This window comes from Fusarium sambucinum, chromosome II (assembly GCF_050947815.1).
Source record: "Fusarium sambucinum isolate potato_lamoka chromosome II, whole genome shotgun sequence".
NCBI lineage: Eukaryota > Fungi > Ascomycota > Sordariomycetes > Hypocreales > Nectriaceae > Fusarium > Fusarium sambucinum.
The window spans coordinates 3164511-3179329 of NC_139293.1; the positions used below are offsets into that span (position 1 = coordinate 3164511).

Below are 14819 nucleotides of genomic sequence, written 5' to 3' on the forward strand. Positions count from 1 at the left end.
AATGAGTGTTCTGTGTATGTAAAATGCTAAGCGATGGCTGTTTTATACTGCCAAGACAAGAAGTGAACAAGAAAATGATAATGAAAGAGTGCTGCTGGCAAGTGTGCCAATGCTATACCATGTCCCAATGCCAATGCAACCGATCAAACTCCATAAGAAATAATTGAATGCCCAGGAACCTTCTTACTCCTTGCCAGGGTACTTTCCAGGGTACCACTTGCCATCATCATAGCCAGTGTTGCCGCCCTCATACTTGCCAGGGTACCAGCTACCATCATCCTCGCGCTTCTCCTTAGCACCAGGGTACTTTCCGGGATACCACTTGCCATCATCATAAGGTGTTTGAGGCTTGCCTTCATATTTGCCGGGGTACCAGCTACCATCATCCTCACGCTTCTCCTTGGCACCAGGATACTTTCCTGGGTACCACTGGCCGTCATCGTAGGGAGTTTGAGGCTTGCCTTCATATTTGCCAGGATACCATTCGCCGTTGTCGGCACGCTTCTCCTTTGCACCAGGGTACTTGCCAGGGTACCATTTACCATCATCATAGGGAGTGTGAGGCTTGCCCTCATACTTTCCGGGGGACCACTTGCCATCATCATAAGGTGTCTGAGGCTTGCCCTCGCTGAGATAGAGTCAGGATATGGCATAGAGTGAAGAGTGGTTGAGAAACTTACTACTTGCCAGGGTACCAATTACCATCATCGTAGCGCTTGGCCTTCTTGCCATACTTGCCAGGGTAGTACTGGCCATTGTCGTATCCTGTGTGGCCTCCCTCATACTTGCCGGGAGCCCACTTGCCATCATCATGGCCAGTGCTGCCGCCCTCGTATTTGCCTGGAACTGTTAGATATCTGTTGAGCAGATGAAGGGGAATGTGGCTGCATACCAGGGCTCCATGAGCCGTCGTCGTTCTTGGCAGTGGGAAGTGCCAGAGCTGTGGCAGCGAATGCCAGAAGAGTGTAGGAGTAACGCATATTGAGATGAAGATGTTGAAGAGAAAGTAAAGTAAAACCGCTAGTGGCAGCGAGATACTAGAGGCTTAAGGTGGAAGTGATTGAAGTTGTAGGTTGGGGAGTCGAAGCGATAGTTGAGATGCTGAAGCGAAAGTGTTTTGAGTTGTTGTGTTTGTAAGAGAAGATGTGAGAAGATGATGAGGATGATGAACTGAATTGGAATGAGGGAATCAACTCGAGGTTATATAGTAAATTGAATACCAGTCATTCCAATCTCGAGTGGCACAGTTGTAGTCAAACTCAACTATCCAGCGTTGTGGTGGTCGGCGCAGCATCAAACCACCAACGCCACGACTTGCTAAACTCACGACATAACGGAGCTCTCCAACTTCCAAATCAATAAGGCTGATGTGCAGCTCAACGAGCCGCATGGCCCTACGTCAATTCAAGGTTACTATTTTAGGCTGTCCCAAGCTTTATTTCGTCCCATCCTTGTCCCGAGTACAGCTGCTGCGCCTGGTTACAAACCAAGCCAAGATCAGCACTAGCTCCTGTACAAAAATGTAGCTATCCCAAATCTGACTTGACTTCCCAGGGCTGAGCTTACCTCGAGGCCTCGAACACGGCCCCTCTTCTCCGATGGTGGTTGTGTCTAACCGGACCACCGAACTCGAGCTTTACCCCGCAAGATGATGAACCCCGAAAAGTCGGCTTTGGGGCTGAGGAGCTAAGAACGTGTGGTACAGTACCAGAAAAAGGTCAGCTGTGCCACCACCTTGGCGTGGTTTCTGTGTTGGCACAAGAAGGAGTAGGAATCTTGGCCTTGATCCTTCTCGTGTAAGCTGATATGGTGGGTGTTGAAAGTGCACATGTTTTGCGGGATATTGGGAGTGACAAACTTTCGAATGACAAGCTTTCAAGCCCAGCTCAACTACTGTTGAAGCCAAAATACCAAAGTCCCATTGTCTGTCAGCTCTAAGACCCCAAACCTCTTTTTGAAGGAAGAACCCGAGAGTAGAGCTAAGGACAAGCTTAGTCCATGACCATCACTGATTCCACCACCCCATTGCCTTTAGTCAGCCCGACCGGCTGAAGTTGCTAAAACCCAGGTTGCTGAACTTTAATGGGATTTGGGGAAACACAAAGTGAGACCGACTTTAGAGATGGGGGGAAAAACGCCCAGCGCCCAAGGCTGAAAAAGGCGGAGCTGAACCTGGTGGAAGCAAACAAACTTGGGCTTAGAGTTATGAGGGTGTGGACGGCGGAGATAAACATAGGTGGTGATGAGGATACGAGTTTGGAGCTGGCACATGTCGAGGCGAATGATTATGTTCTAAGGTTGAGAGGTTCAGTCTCACTTCGAGAATAGAAACATGATCCAGATACATGTACATCTACAACAGTATCCCGATGATAGCCATGTCTCATGCAGATCCCCGATGTGTACATCATATCTACAAGGTACCTACTCTGGCAGGTTATCACTTGTTGCTCAAGGTATTCATGAGATCCTTGGGTAATCAAGTGCCGTATCATGGCACCATTAACAACGTGACAGCTGGTGCTCAGCCCTATCACCGTCAGCCCCCACAGGGACCTCAGTTCGACGTGTGATGGGCGGGCTTACTCCGATATCTAGCTTCAGATTTCCATTGGCGCAGTAACGCTACACAGAACTTGTGAGCCCACCGTTTCGTTTTTACTTTAAAGTTTCGTTGAACGTTTCGCTTCGGCGAACCCAATCTGGTGGTAACGGCCATGCGCTACTGAAGTTCCTCTATGAAGCTATACGACACTATCAAACCGAATATCCGAGAGATTTGAACCATATCTTACACCACCTATGAAATAGGTTTGAGATGGCTTGTCAGCAAAAGTAATTATGGCGACATCGCATTTTTCTCATACGGCGTAGAGTAGAGAGGTTTGCCCTTCGTATCCTAGAGGATGTAATAATGAGACGGTGCATAAGCTAGAGAAGCTTGCAAAATTTCATATCGGACTTTTTCTTCCTTTGATACGTGATAGGTTGATTTGATATCAACTGAAGTTTCTCGTCATCATGGAAAAGAGTCAGCTACGAGTCCACTAACGGTATCACGTAGTGACTTATTGACGTTGTACTTGGGTTTCTTGTATTGTTGTGTAGTCGGTAGATCGAGACTGCCATCTTTGTCCTAGGATCAAAGCGGTAAGTTATCAAGTGGAGAGTTTCTTTGGCAAAGACGAGCCCCCTTGGTATGAGCAATCTGCAAAGGAATAGAGCGCTTTTCTTATCTTCTCTATATCCTACAAGAGCTCAAGCCAAGCAGAATGTTGAATACTACAAAGCTAAAGAGGTTCACATGTTTATTATTCAGTAGGGTCTAGAATCATTCGAGAGAGATTGATGTTGCAATTAAACCGGTTCTGACGTCTCACAGTATAGTTTATCAAGCGCGAGCATTTGCTCTGGTTCTTTCAGGGAAACCAAGACATCCCAGTGCCTCAATTCAGAGGGCCCGTCTCACTCAGACACGCAACAATGCCCGCGATAGCTGCCAACGTTCCATCCGGATTCTTGACACGCACCGTGTGCAGTCCCAACTCCTTGGCCGGGTAATCGTTTCCACCAGGAAAGATAGCATCTCCGATAAACATGATGTCTTCCAGGGCAATCCTGCTCGCAGCTGAAAGCTTTTTCAAGCCATAGCCCTTGTCGACACCCTTTTGCGTGATATCAATCGAGGTTGCACCGCCCATGTTGATAGAAAGATCGGGAAGGCGCTTGTACAGATCGGTTTGGATGATCTTTCGCTTTGCAAAGTCAGGATCCCATATTTCCTTGGCTGATACGGGAGCTTGTTGGCCAAGAGCAGAAAAGGTGATTTGACTTCCTCTATCTTCGATGCGTTCGCCCCATGTCTGTTCTGGCTGGAAACCCGTAGCGTCGAGTGATGCGTTGAATGCTTGGATGATGTTCTTCCTCTGTTCCTCACTGAAGAGCTCTGCGTATTCGACCTTCCATTCTTCGCCTTTGTGAGTGTAGAGTTTTGTGCCGGTGGTAGGCATAAGCCAGAGCTTGGAGAGATCAGCGCGAGGAGGAAGTCGGCTGGCGACTTGCTTTTGGAACTGAGGCCAGTCACCGCCTGAAATGACTGCGACATGTGCGACGGTCAGAAGGTCAGCGAGAGCTTCGCCCATGGAGTCGAGGAGAGGTTGTTTGCTCTCTGCGAGAGTGCCATCTAGATCGAATGCGACAAGTTTTATCATGGCTGCTGGTAGTGAAGGTGAATAGGCAGGATTTGTTGTTGATTGTTTGAAGTTAAGTGAGGGGTTGACATTTTTGGTGATGATTGACAGGTATTATCAAGCCACATATAATTCAGCGCGCTGTCAGCACCACACAACATTGACGTATATGTAAATTCAGTAAACTAGTCTAGGTGATTTATCTTGTATGGTCATTTACTCTAATCAATGCATTGTCACAGGTATTGTGGTATATCTACCTAGGATAACATGACCACATATCATATTTCAGGTACTTGTATGGTATTAATTTCGTCTCTTTTGTTTGTTGACATAGTCGTTGCTTTTTAATTGCTTTTTAAATAAGTGGGCCTTTCTGTTTCTGACTGTCACGGTTTTTATCTTGGCTTTGTTGGTTCAGTCTCGTCTCACGCGTTGTGTCTTTCCAGCCCCTCATCTTCAACCAAAACACGCACATTTCATCCTCATCACTCCGTCTCAATCCCATCTTATTCACGCGCCTTAGCGTATCGGAAAAGTTGGCCGCTCCAGCCATAAGAGACGAAATTAGTGGGTCAGCTTATGCTACCCAGATCAGACTTGGGCTGTTTATTTTTGTTCCCCACGGTTAGACGCGTTAGATATAGCCACTACCTATCTACGACTGTCTGGCTCCATGACGCCGTCATGGTCAGCCACAAATATTCTCCAGGAGAGAAAGAAACAGATGCTATCTATCAAAGTCTCGAAACCCCCGCCCAACGTACAGCCGCACTCAAAATACAACGAGTCGTTGGACACTTTCCCTGGAACATTGCCGACTGCTCTGAGACAAGATGGGGTTCAAAACTACTCGAAAAGTTTGTTGAACTAATCAATAAGTCTTTCCCGAGCGGAAAATTGAGCGAGGAAGACGTTGACCAATTGCGGAAAGCCATTAAAGACCGATTAGAGCCAAAACCGATCGCAAAGCGCGAGTGTCTTTTAGTAGGAGATTTACAAGACGCGATGCGCGAATTGATAAGATCCAATTCTCGTAACGAGACCAGCACAGCCACAAACGGTAAAAGGAGGCGCTCCTCATCCGCTGGTCGGTCTTCTTCGGCGAAGCGGGCTCGTGCTCGTGCTCGAGAACAAGAGGAAGAAGAAGAGGAGGAGGAGGAAGAAGAAGAAGAAGAACCAGACGAAACCACACTCTCAAATTCTACACGTTCTTCCAGGAGATTAAAAGGCGAGCCTACAGATACAATGCCAGCCGAATTTAAAGGGAAGCCTCGGGGCGTATACAAGGCACGAGAATCTGCGGCACATGATGACAAGGAAGAGCAAGTGCAGCGCGAGACGATAGAAGTCTCTGTCGAATCAGACAGCGTGGAGAATAGGACTGATCGCGACGACTCAGTTTCCCTGGTCGGCTTCAATCAAACCCCAACACCAAACGCGGTCTCGACACCTCGACCATCCTCAACTGTCAGAAAAAAGGCTTTTAACACGCAGTTGTCTTTGTCCGACGAGGTAATTGGCGACCGTCTCCGAAGCTTTGGCTCTCATATCATGTCCGATGAGCAGTTAAAACACGATACAAAGTTGAAAGATCTGGCAGCCGAGCAGGAACGTTACGAAAAAAATCTTCGGAAGGCTCGCACTTCACAATCATTACTGAACGACAAAAGGACACAACTTTATGAAGCCCAAAACCAGATCAAGGAAGATGCCAAAAAGGCAGCTAAAAGACGGGAATTGGTCGCTAACGCGATGGAAAATTGCCAGGCCTTGGAAGCCGACGGGGTCCGCACAATGCAGCATTTCTGGGATCACTTCGCGATCACGCTTGATAAGGCCGAGTCCATTCTCCAACAAACCCAGGACTCTTGCGTGGGGTACAAAAGAGAAATCAACAATGTGACCAATGACCTCGAGAACGTGATGAAATTAGCCCACAGCATAGAAGCCAAGGTGAAGGAGGTTGAGAATAAGATAAAAGTTCTAAAGGATAGTTTCACTTCTAGGCAAAAGATGGAATGCGTCATTACATTTACCACCAAGGCTAGAGACCAGGATGGTCGTGCGTTTAGGGATTTTGAACTTCCTGTTACCGCTGTTATCAGTCCTTTCGATAGTGGCGTTGATCCGGAATGAGGGACATCTACATCCGGCAGGGAGATGTCTCATGGAATAAAGTGTGTTTTATCATGGTTTTGCTGGCATTTGTCGAGCGTCTCTTTCTTTTATTTCCATGCTAGCAGGTAACAGAAAATGTTGGTCTTCCAAGTCTTTGGGTATGAAATAGCTAATCTAGGAACTATATATAGTCTTTGGAGCAAAACACCTCCTTATAATTTCGTCTCATATGTTTCCAGCAGTCAATTTTTATGATACTCTGAGGCCATGATATTAGCGGACGTAAAATCATGATCAACTGATAGGCAATCACAGGCTGGGGGATTGGCAAGACATTTTGCTTACCATGCAACGGTGCAGGGAAGAAAGTTGGCTGGGTTAATGCGACAATCGGTGAAGCGTCACTATCATGAGCTCTCAAGGATGGCTAAAGCTTGCAACCGAGCAGTGATACCATCAGATCATGCAATTCCAAGCGATAGCTATAACAAAGAAAAAAGATAAAGAAAAGAAACAATGCATGCGGTATTATCTGCCTTTTGTTACAGAATAGTGCTTAATTATTCACAAGGGGGCACTGTACGGAACAGCATTGATCGTCATGTAGCCAAGACTGTATTCTATGTTCAAAGTGATGATGTTACTAAAGTGACAGCGCGAACGGGAGCAATAACTTGAACACATCATGACTTAGTCTATCTAAAGGGTGGTAGATAATTACACTTCACATATTCCAGACCCAAATTAATGAGATTATATCCACCTGGATATTGAACAATCCTGTATTATACAAACAGTGTTATCATTATATAGGTATTCCTATTGTGCGCCTTCCGTATTTATATCCATCCTTGTTTAGTTTTCCCTAACCTTGTCAGTCCGTTCTTTATTTTATGCTGTAAACTTCCAAGACTTACAAAACTGCCAATTCAAGATCGCCTTGAATCTTTGCTTTAAGTTCCAACTCAACATCGAGATCCATGTCGAGTTTCACACGAGGTGCACTGCTCTTTTGCTTCTTTTCTGTTTCTTGACCTGCTGGTTGTGAAACTTGTTGATCTTGACTGGTGAAATCATTTTTGTTTGACTTTGTCATTTGCTTTGACTCGTTTTCGCTAGAAGAATCATTTTGTTGGTCGATTGAGGATGAATGTTCATCATGGGTAGTATTGTTGGCAGCCATTTTGAATTATTTGATTGTCTAGCAACGGTTGGTGGTTTGCGCTGTTGAATTGGCTTTGACAACACTAGAGTTGGAAATGCTTGAAAATAATAATAATTGGTAGATAAATTAAAAATAAAATACAATCAAGTAACTCACGTTGAGCTGGATAATAATAGTATCGGATGTGGCGATAGCCTATGACGCAAGGCTCCATATTCTACCAAGGAATGATGGCCACGTGATTTACATATACGTCAATGTCACCGCGTCAAGAGTGTCATGTCAGCATACCATCTCCCTTGTCATCATTCTCAACAAGGATTTCGGCAGATAGAATCATCAAGAATCGTATTGACCACCGTTTACTTCATCGCCATGCCACAGCCAGCCTTGGATTACTTACCACCTGAGATCTCCCTGGCAATCAGTGATCTGCTCCCTTGGACAGACAAACAATCCTTGAGTATCGTCAACAAGAAATTACGAAACCAACTGGTCCCTCACCTTTTCCGGCACATCAAGATTGATTGCCCCTTGGCCAAAGAAAACAATCTCCAATCCGTGATTCAGTTGCATGGCGCTCACGCATTGAGTGTACGCCTATACGTAAAATTCCAACCCAATCCGCCCAATTCGAGTCTTGAAGGTACAACGGTTGATCCCGACTCCACAGAGGCATGGTACTGGGATGATTACCCACCTTCTGTCTGGGCTCGGGCCTCTGACGACGTTCCAGTCATTCAAGATGTGATTCAGTTCAAAGGGATGCCCAAATGTTCCATGCTCAGTATTCACACGAATGGAGAAGAGGACTTTGAAATTGATGGAGGTTGGGATGAGAACGACCTTGCCGATATCAGCATGTATTTCTGCACCTCGCCGGAAAGCTGGGAAACAGTCAAGGACAAGGAGACTAAATATCTATGGCGTCAAGCATGGAATTCGCTCTGGCTTGATGTGGCCAAACATGCAAAGACAGAATCTCTTGAACTGCTTCACTTCCTGCCAATCAAGGCTTCATGCTGGTTACAGCCTGAATGGGCAGCCTTTTTGGCAAGGTTGAAGAATTTGACAATACGAGCCTATGGTAAGTGATTTCAAATAACATCCAAAGATCTACAGCTAACATCGACAAGGCCAAGACAATGGAGCTGGATGGGCAACCAACACGTTGGAAGGTTTCAACTCCTTCTTCAATGAGATGCCAGATTACTTTTTCCAGCACGCAACGAGTCTACAGCACTTGTGCATAGCTGGTCACGAGGATGGACATCTCGGCGAAGGCGCTCTATGCTTTGAGCCAGATACTATGCCTCAGCTCAAGTCGCTACGACTAGAAACAATGAGTATCACTGAAAGTTTGAAGGAGTTTCTGGGTGGAAGTACCCCAAATCTTGAGTCCATGCATCTGTTTAACGTAGCGGCATGGGCTGAGGGAAACGAGCCAACTTGGGCAGAGTTTTGGAAGGTTGTCCGACAGGGCAACCCCGCCTTGAGGGAGGTGGTTTACCAATATTCGAGAAGCGTCCCGCTAACTATGGAAGAGTTCATGAATGACGATTTTGACCCTGCAGAGATGGATTCCGAAGAGGTTGCTCAAGTACGGAAGAAGGTTACCGATGACCCTACTCTTGTTATTTGGCCATATGTCACATCAAACGACAAGTACGGGGATGTTCAAGCCTGGGAAGACGCCATCTTAGAGGCTCTTGAAAAGGGCGATGATAACAGCGAGTACAAATTATTGACGGACGAGATCAAACAGAGGCAGTAGAGCACTACATCTTGACGTGGTGTCTATAGGAAATGGTCAAGGTCGATCGAATCCTCCGACCCCAGGGCCCTCCTTGGCAAGATGGTGGAATCCAAAGCTTCCTACAAAGATGCCAGAATCAAGATATTTCTTTGCCCATTCTCTCACATGTTCCGAGCTGGTATGCACTGCATAAGCATCCCGACTGACAAACCTGAATCACAAGTTTAGCATCTTGTGCAGTTCTCTAGATCAGACACCTCCTTACTTCTCCATGCAGACAAACTCGTCTTGGCCTTCAGTTTTGTAGAACCTGTATATCTTGGCACCCTCTTCTTTTAGGGTGGCTTCGGCAACTTCGGCCAAGCACGCATAGGCCTATTTGTCATTAGTAAACAAAAACAACTATCTGTCACGATGCCATGAGGACGATGATGGTACCTCATCGATTCTGTCCGGATTCACAGCGATAGTGGACACGGAAAAGAACTCTTCCGATGAACCAGAAGCCTGGCTGGGTTTTTGCAGCAATTCTTTGTTGGCAACACACATTGTGGGGAGTCTGAAACAAATTACAGGACAGATGAATAGTCAATTGCATCAATGGGAAAGAATCTGTATTTTTAACTATCGCGGGACGCGCGGGGTTTTGTGGTGGAGATACGGCAAATCCCAGCGTCAGCGTTGAATGTAAGAACTAGGATACAACGGCATGTTTGCCCCGATATAGCCATTGCTGACCGTATCTTGGTTCAATGTCCTCGTATGGGCCTAGCACTGTCATATGATTCATTTGAGACAGAAATATGCATGTCCCGTATGCCTGCATTACACCTAACGACGACAGAATGTGCTTCTTTTTATACCGCTGAAATGATCAAAGCCACCAGATTCAATGCCCAAGCGCTCCATACTATTTGTCAAGTCAGGTAAGCAACACAGGAGAGCTACACACAAATTACAAATCTGTGCAAGTCCGAGACATCGACAAGCCCAACAACCATAAACATTGCCAGTATCTAGCACGGCAACCCTTGGTCATTACTCGTGTATTGAATTAACCATTATGCAGTAATTATGCTACGTGTACTCTTCTTCTCCAGTTGCTTCGCTCAATGTCATTGATAAGTCTCGAGGATCTCCCTTCCAGACGGGTTGCTCGGCTGTCATCTCGACCTCTTTCCCACGCGGTTCATTTTGTGCAGTTAACCGTTGGAATTCTCCCGCCAGAGCCTCCATTCCGATGTCTTCCATATTTTCGCTTACTGAATCCAGGCTGATTGGATAAAGACTGCTATATGTACCGTCTTGCACCAACGCTCTTGTCGCAGCACGAACATCCTCGATCATGCTGTTGCCCGTCCAACCTGAACGCCTGAAAGTCCCATTTTGCCATCCAATAGTCATGATACCTTCTGTGATGCCGCGGAGGCCTTTGCACCACGGTGCAATAGATAGACAGCCACGGGCCGCGAGAATGAACCAGAACTGAGCATCTGATGCCTCAGGGTTGCGAAAGACATCGTTAATCAAAGTAAGGAAACCGGGCGTAATGAACATGGTCATATTTGTTGACTCAAACCGGGTACGGTAAATGTACGCAATGCGTTTCAGTTGCTGTATCGACGCTGTATGCGCAGATTTGGCGATTGAACTCTGTAGCGTGTCTTCCTCTTGGTTATTCTCTAGGAAGGGTCGCCAAATATCTATGATTGACGTGTGGTACCAGATACTATGCAAGCGTCAGCATGACACTTACGCTAGTGCCCTGGCATACTCACTGCAACACTAAAACATGATGTGGGCATGTGTCGCTCCTTTTGACGGCATCTGGCAGGGCGGCGGCCCAGTCGAGCAACAACTGGTACATCTGATGTGCGTAGGACATGGGCATACGACTGAAGCTATTGAAGCCCTTCCCGAATATCTTGTGTGTGATTAACCAGAATTTGCATATCCATGTAAAAGTGCTTCCCATGTGATCAACAAGGGGTGGTCCAGATACATCTCCTGGTATCGGTAAACATGGTGGATGCAGTATCCGATGTTTTGTTCGAAAGTTAACCGAGTGTAGGCTAAATTGTTTAGTAAAAGCCTGTAAAATTTTATTTGAACAGGTGCATTTACCTGTGCCAACCAAACGATCCCCATGCAGCATACGAAGCCGCGGATCTCAACTCCTCGTCATCGCCTACACCATCCATCTGAGCATTCTCGTCACCAAACAGCCCAAGCCGACGACCAATCTCTGCACTTGCATCAAGATAAAACAGCCCGACACGGTCTTGTCCGTGTTGGTTGTATGTCAAGGTCAAAAACATGGCAGAAGTAAGGGTTGTGACGCAGTTGAAGTCCGGGAGATCCTGCCAACGCTTCTTTGCCTCCTTGAGAAAGGCAAACGACAGCGGCTGTGACCTTGGTTCGAACTGTGAATAAGAGGCCTGCATCGTGTAAGCTGAAGTTAGAACCAAGGATACTAAAAGCAACAACTTACGCAAGACCAAGCAAGTAGAGAACTGACAAGGACAGGTGAGCAGAAGCGTCCCCCGCCTGATACAAGGTCTCTGATAAATAAATTGGCGTCAAAGAACGCGAGCATAGGGTGCTCGTTGGTTAGATAGAATGAAATCGTCTGTTCTGCCAAAGTTTCGGGGATGGGAACTGAGGTCCATTGCCATATTTGAAGACCCTCCAGTCGCTGGTCAATATATGACTGCTGGGATGAATCTCCGGCGGTGTCACTGGGCGTCGAGAAGGATTCGGAAGTTGTTGGTGTTACGGGTTGCCGTCCCGAAAAGTCCAGAGGAGAGAAAGGTGATATTGAGGTTGGTTTCGGCGTGGTTAGTAGTTTTGGATTGCGCTTGTCATCAGCCAACAGTCCGAGATCTACATCCGCAATTGTGAGGTTTTCTAGGACAGGAAACGCGTTTGAGTAGCGCGTATTAAGATCCACCTCCAGTGCAGGGCTGGCCAAAGTTCCTGCTAGACCGGTAGTCAATGGGGTCAATGGTGATGAAGCCCCTACTGTAGCTGAGTCTACAGACCGCAGGAATTCCGAAACAGAGCCTCTACTGCGTAAATCTAGCAGCATCGCAGCGAGGTTCTCCTCTGGTGTAGTCCTTAACAACTCGAGCGCCTGGAAAAGGTCTCTAGAGCCTTGTCGGAGTTCGAGCATCTTTTCCTGTGTAACCTCGGCCCGGTATATACATTTTTGCCGGCGACTCGCACATGCAGAGCATGTTGGCGTACGACCATCACACTACAAAGTCAACGAAAAAAGATGTTACCCCAGGATGATACAAAAAGAGATACGACAGTCAAGGTAGTGAGTGGCAGGGCAAACCTTTGACTTTCTGAGGCGGCAGTTGTTGCATGCGACGGCTGTCAAGGCTGCCCTAGGAAGGTCAGACATATCGAGTGGCGAATACCGATGCTGCTGAGCTTCTTCATGTCCGGCTTTGGGGGGCTTCCTAGGGAGCAGCTGCCTATTGCTCTGTTGGTGTCCTTTTGCTCGGGTCGGCTTATTTGGGTCGTTCATGGGACTAGAATTTGCCTATAGCAAATGATGATAACACAGCTGAGGTTGGGAGTGAGGCGGAGGGTGGTTACAGACTTTGCTCTTTGAGCGGACAGGGCGGGACAATGGTAAGATGCCAATCTCCAAGAGGAAATGATAGACACTTGGTCGCCGGTTCGAGTCGTGCTAGAGTTGTCCCGTTGGGGTTACCGTATGTGTGTGGAATAAATACTATGTAGGTACTGTGAAGAGTGGGCTGGATCGGATATTATTAACCTGTCTTTTTTTCCCTTTCAGATGATCTAGGGAGAGAAGAAAGATCGGAGGGAGCAAACCCCCTCATACGCAAATATTCTGGTCTGGTCTGATTGGTCCGATCACCTGAGATATGGTTATAGCCAGAAGTCCATTAGTGCATAAGATTCTACCCACTACAGCAATAGTTAATATCTTGGTGCAATTTTGTGCAACGCGTTAACATTATTCGACCTCGAGTTTCGCCCACAGTCAGTTCACGATAGCTTCGGCAATCTATACGTGTCCCTCAACCAAAGACCTTCTTGACCTGAATCATATATTAACTTTGATCTTGCATGTCCCGAGATAAGGCTATCAAGATTCTCCACTGAAACAATCCACAGAAGCAGTATGATTGGACTGTAATGGTCCCAGGTCCATAAATTGCATAACATAGTCTAGTGCTTGCACCAACCTTGTGATCCGTCATTTATGTACCGCACAAATGAACGGACCAAGACTCAGTTACAGGGATAAGTCTCTTTTGCTTGGCACCAAGTAATTCAAATGAAAAAGCTTTTTGTTCAACAAATCCAGATTGTCCCCTACAGTTGTCCAAACTAATAATAATCATTGTCTCATACGTACTTACGGGTTCTCTCGTACGAAAACCATGTTTATGTGACGGTTCTTCTCCTCCTCTGTCTTGGCCTTCTTGGCCTTGTGATTCTCGACCTGTTTTCCGACTTTTTCAAAATGTGAGTAGTCCTCGCAATCATAGAATTCTGTTGAAGAGCACTTTTGTTGTGTTCCAACAGTACGAATACCTTTGTCGCTGGAGCGTTTCTGGCTTGCAGGGGTGTTAGCATCAGAAGATACAGATGAAGCAGTATCACCGTTCTTCTGACGAGCGTAATAAAGCTCAACGATCTTGTCTTCAATCTTCTCCATTCTGTCTCTCACTGCTGCGCACTCTGCCATCAGAGTATCTAGCTGAGGGTCAGGTATCGATAAGCTGGAAGTTTTCTGCTTGCCATAGATCTGTGGGGTTGACAGAGGCATGTCCTGCATGGCAAGACCAGTGTCAAAGGTCCAATCTTGGATTGAGTCAGATCGTCTACCATGAAGGTCCCGAGGGGACTTCTGGTAGTTGATACGTTTCTGGTCAAAGGGAGACATTTTGACTGTCGATTCCGGTGTCTGTTTGGTGTGTTTGTGATGTTAGGAATAGTTGGGAGAAAGTTTGCCTGGAGTAATCCTTAGTAGAAAATGTGGTATGGGGAAGAAAACAAGTTTATATACTTTGGGACTAAATGTGAATTCGAGCAGACAAGAGCACCTATCCTTTGTTCGACATGCTAGAGTGAAGGTTGAGAAAGAATACAGCATTGTCCAAACTCATAAATGAGGTTGAGTTCCTTTGTTTCAAGGTGAGAAAACAAAAAACATCCTGCCATTGATAACAGTAACAGTGCTTTTTGATACAGTTCACTGAGTGAATGTGCAGCAAAGACTGGAAATCGCTGGGCAGTTGCTGTTACCCAAGAATCTGGTTCGTACTGCGAGCAGTCATCTTCAACAGCACTAGCTTGGGTGAGATGGCCGAGTTGGTTATGGCGCCAGGTTAAGGTTAACCTTAACACCAATTTCCTGGTGGAGCAATCCTCCTGGGTTCGAGTCCCAGTCTCATCAAAGAATTCTCTTTTTGCTTATTTCCACGGCATAACGGCTTTGCTTTCGGAGTGGCTTCTGCCTTTTTGTCGTCAGTTGCGAGGCGCTGCTGCTATCTTCATGCATGAGCTGAGTCCGACTGGGATCCGACAGTGCAACTTACCA

At 46.5% G+C, this 14819-nt stretch overlaps 8 protein-coding genes across 8 annotated transcripts; 2 read left to right on the plus strand and 6 right to left on the minus strand.

Annotated features, from left to right (window-relative positions):
- Positions 1-183: 183 nt before the first annotated feature.
- On the minus strand, positions 184-980 carry FSST1_007888 (uncharacterized protein; the record flags this gene model as incomplete). The annotated part of the gene is made up of 3 exons (XM_083224717.1): positions 184-628; positions 681-846; positions 893-980. The coding sequence occupies 3 exons, from the start codon at positions 978-980 to the stop codon at positions 184-186; spliced, it is 699 nt and encodes a 232-aa protein (XP_083083849.1).
- A 2466-nt stretch (positions 981-3446) lies between these two features.
- Positions 3447-4211, minus strand: FSST1_007889 (HAD-like domain-containing protein; the record flags this gene model as incomplete). Its single annotated transcript, XM_083224718.1, has 1 exon — positions 3447-4211. One exon carries the CDS (start codon positions 4209-4211, stop codon positions 3447-3449), a length of 765 nt encoding a protein of 254 aa, XP_083083850.1.
- A 666-nt stretch (positions 4212-4877) lies between these two features.
- Positions 4878-6329, plus strand: FSST1_007890 (uncharacterized protein; the record flags this gene model as incomplete). The annotated part of the gene is made up of 1 exon (XM_083224719.1): positions 4878-6329. The coding sequence occupies one exon, from the start codon at positions 4878-4880 to the stop codon at positions 6327-6329; it is 1452 nt and encodes a 483-aa protein (XP_083083851.1).
- An 837-nt stretch (positions 6330-7166) lies between these two features.
- FSST1_007891 (uncharacterized protein) lies at positions 7167-7494 on the minus strand (the record flags this gene model as incomplete). The annotated part of the gene is made up of 2 exons (XM_083224720.1): positions 7167-7176; positions 7229-7494. 2 exons carry the CDS (start codon positions 7492-7494, stop codon positions 7167-7169), a joined length of 276 nt encoding a protein of 91 aa, XP_083083852.1.
- A 357-nt stretch (positions 7495-7851) lies between these two features.
- On the plus strand, positions 7852-9250 carry FSST1_007892 (uncharacterized protein; the record flags this gene model as incomplete). Its single annotated transcript, XM_083224721.1, has 2 exons — positions 7852-8563; positions 8613-9250. The coding sequence occupies 2 exons, from the start codon at positions 7852-7854 to the stop codon at positions 9248-9250; spliced, it is 1350 nt and encodes a 449-aa protein (XP_083083853.1).
- Positions 9251-9286: 36 nt separating this feature from the next.
- On the minus strand, positions 9287-9781 carry FSST1_007893 (putative quinol monooxygenase; the record flags this gene model as incomplete). The annotated part of the gene is made up of 3 exons (XM_083224723.1): positions 9287-9443; positions 9498-9607; positions 9671-9781. 3 exons carry the CDS (start codon positions 9779-9781, stop codon positions 9287-9289), a joined length of 378 nt encoding a protein of 125 aa, XP_083083854.1.
- Positions 9782-10309: 528 nt separating this feature from the next.
- FSST1_007894 (uncharacterized protein) lies at positions 10310-12767 on the minus strand (the record flags this gene model as incomplete). The annotated part of the gene is made up of 5 exons (XM_083224724.1): positions 10310-10961; positions 11011-11304; positions 11357-11670; positions 11724-12488; positions 12573-12767. The coding sequence occupies 5 exons, from the start codon at positions 12765-12767 to the stop codon at positions 10310-10312; spliced, it is 2220 nt and encodes a 739-aa protein (XP_083083855.1).
- Positions 12768-13631: 864 nt separating this feature from the next.
- Positions 13632-14162, minus strand: FSST1_007895 (uncharacterized protein; the record flags this gene model as incomplete). Its single annotated transcript, XM_083224725.1, has 1 exon — positions 13632-14162. The coding sequence occupies one exon, from the start codon at positions 14160-14162 to the stop codon at positions 13632-13634; it is 531 nt and encodes a 176-aa protein (XP_083083856.1).
- Positions 14163-14819: the final 657 nt, after the last annotated feature.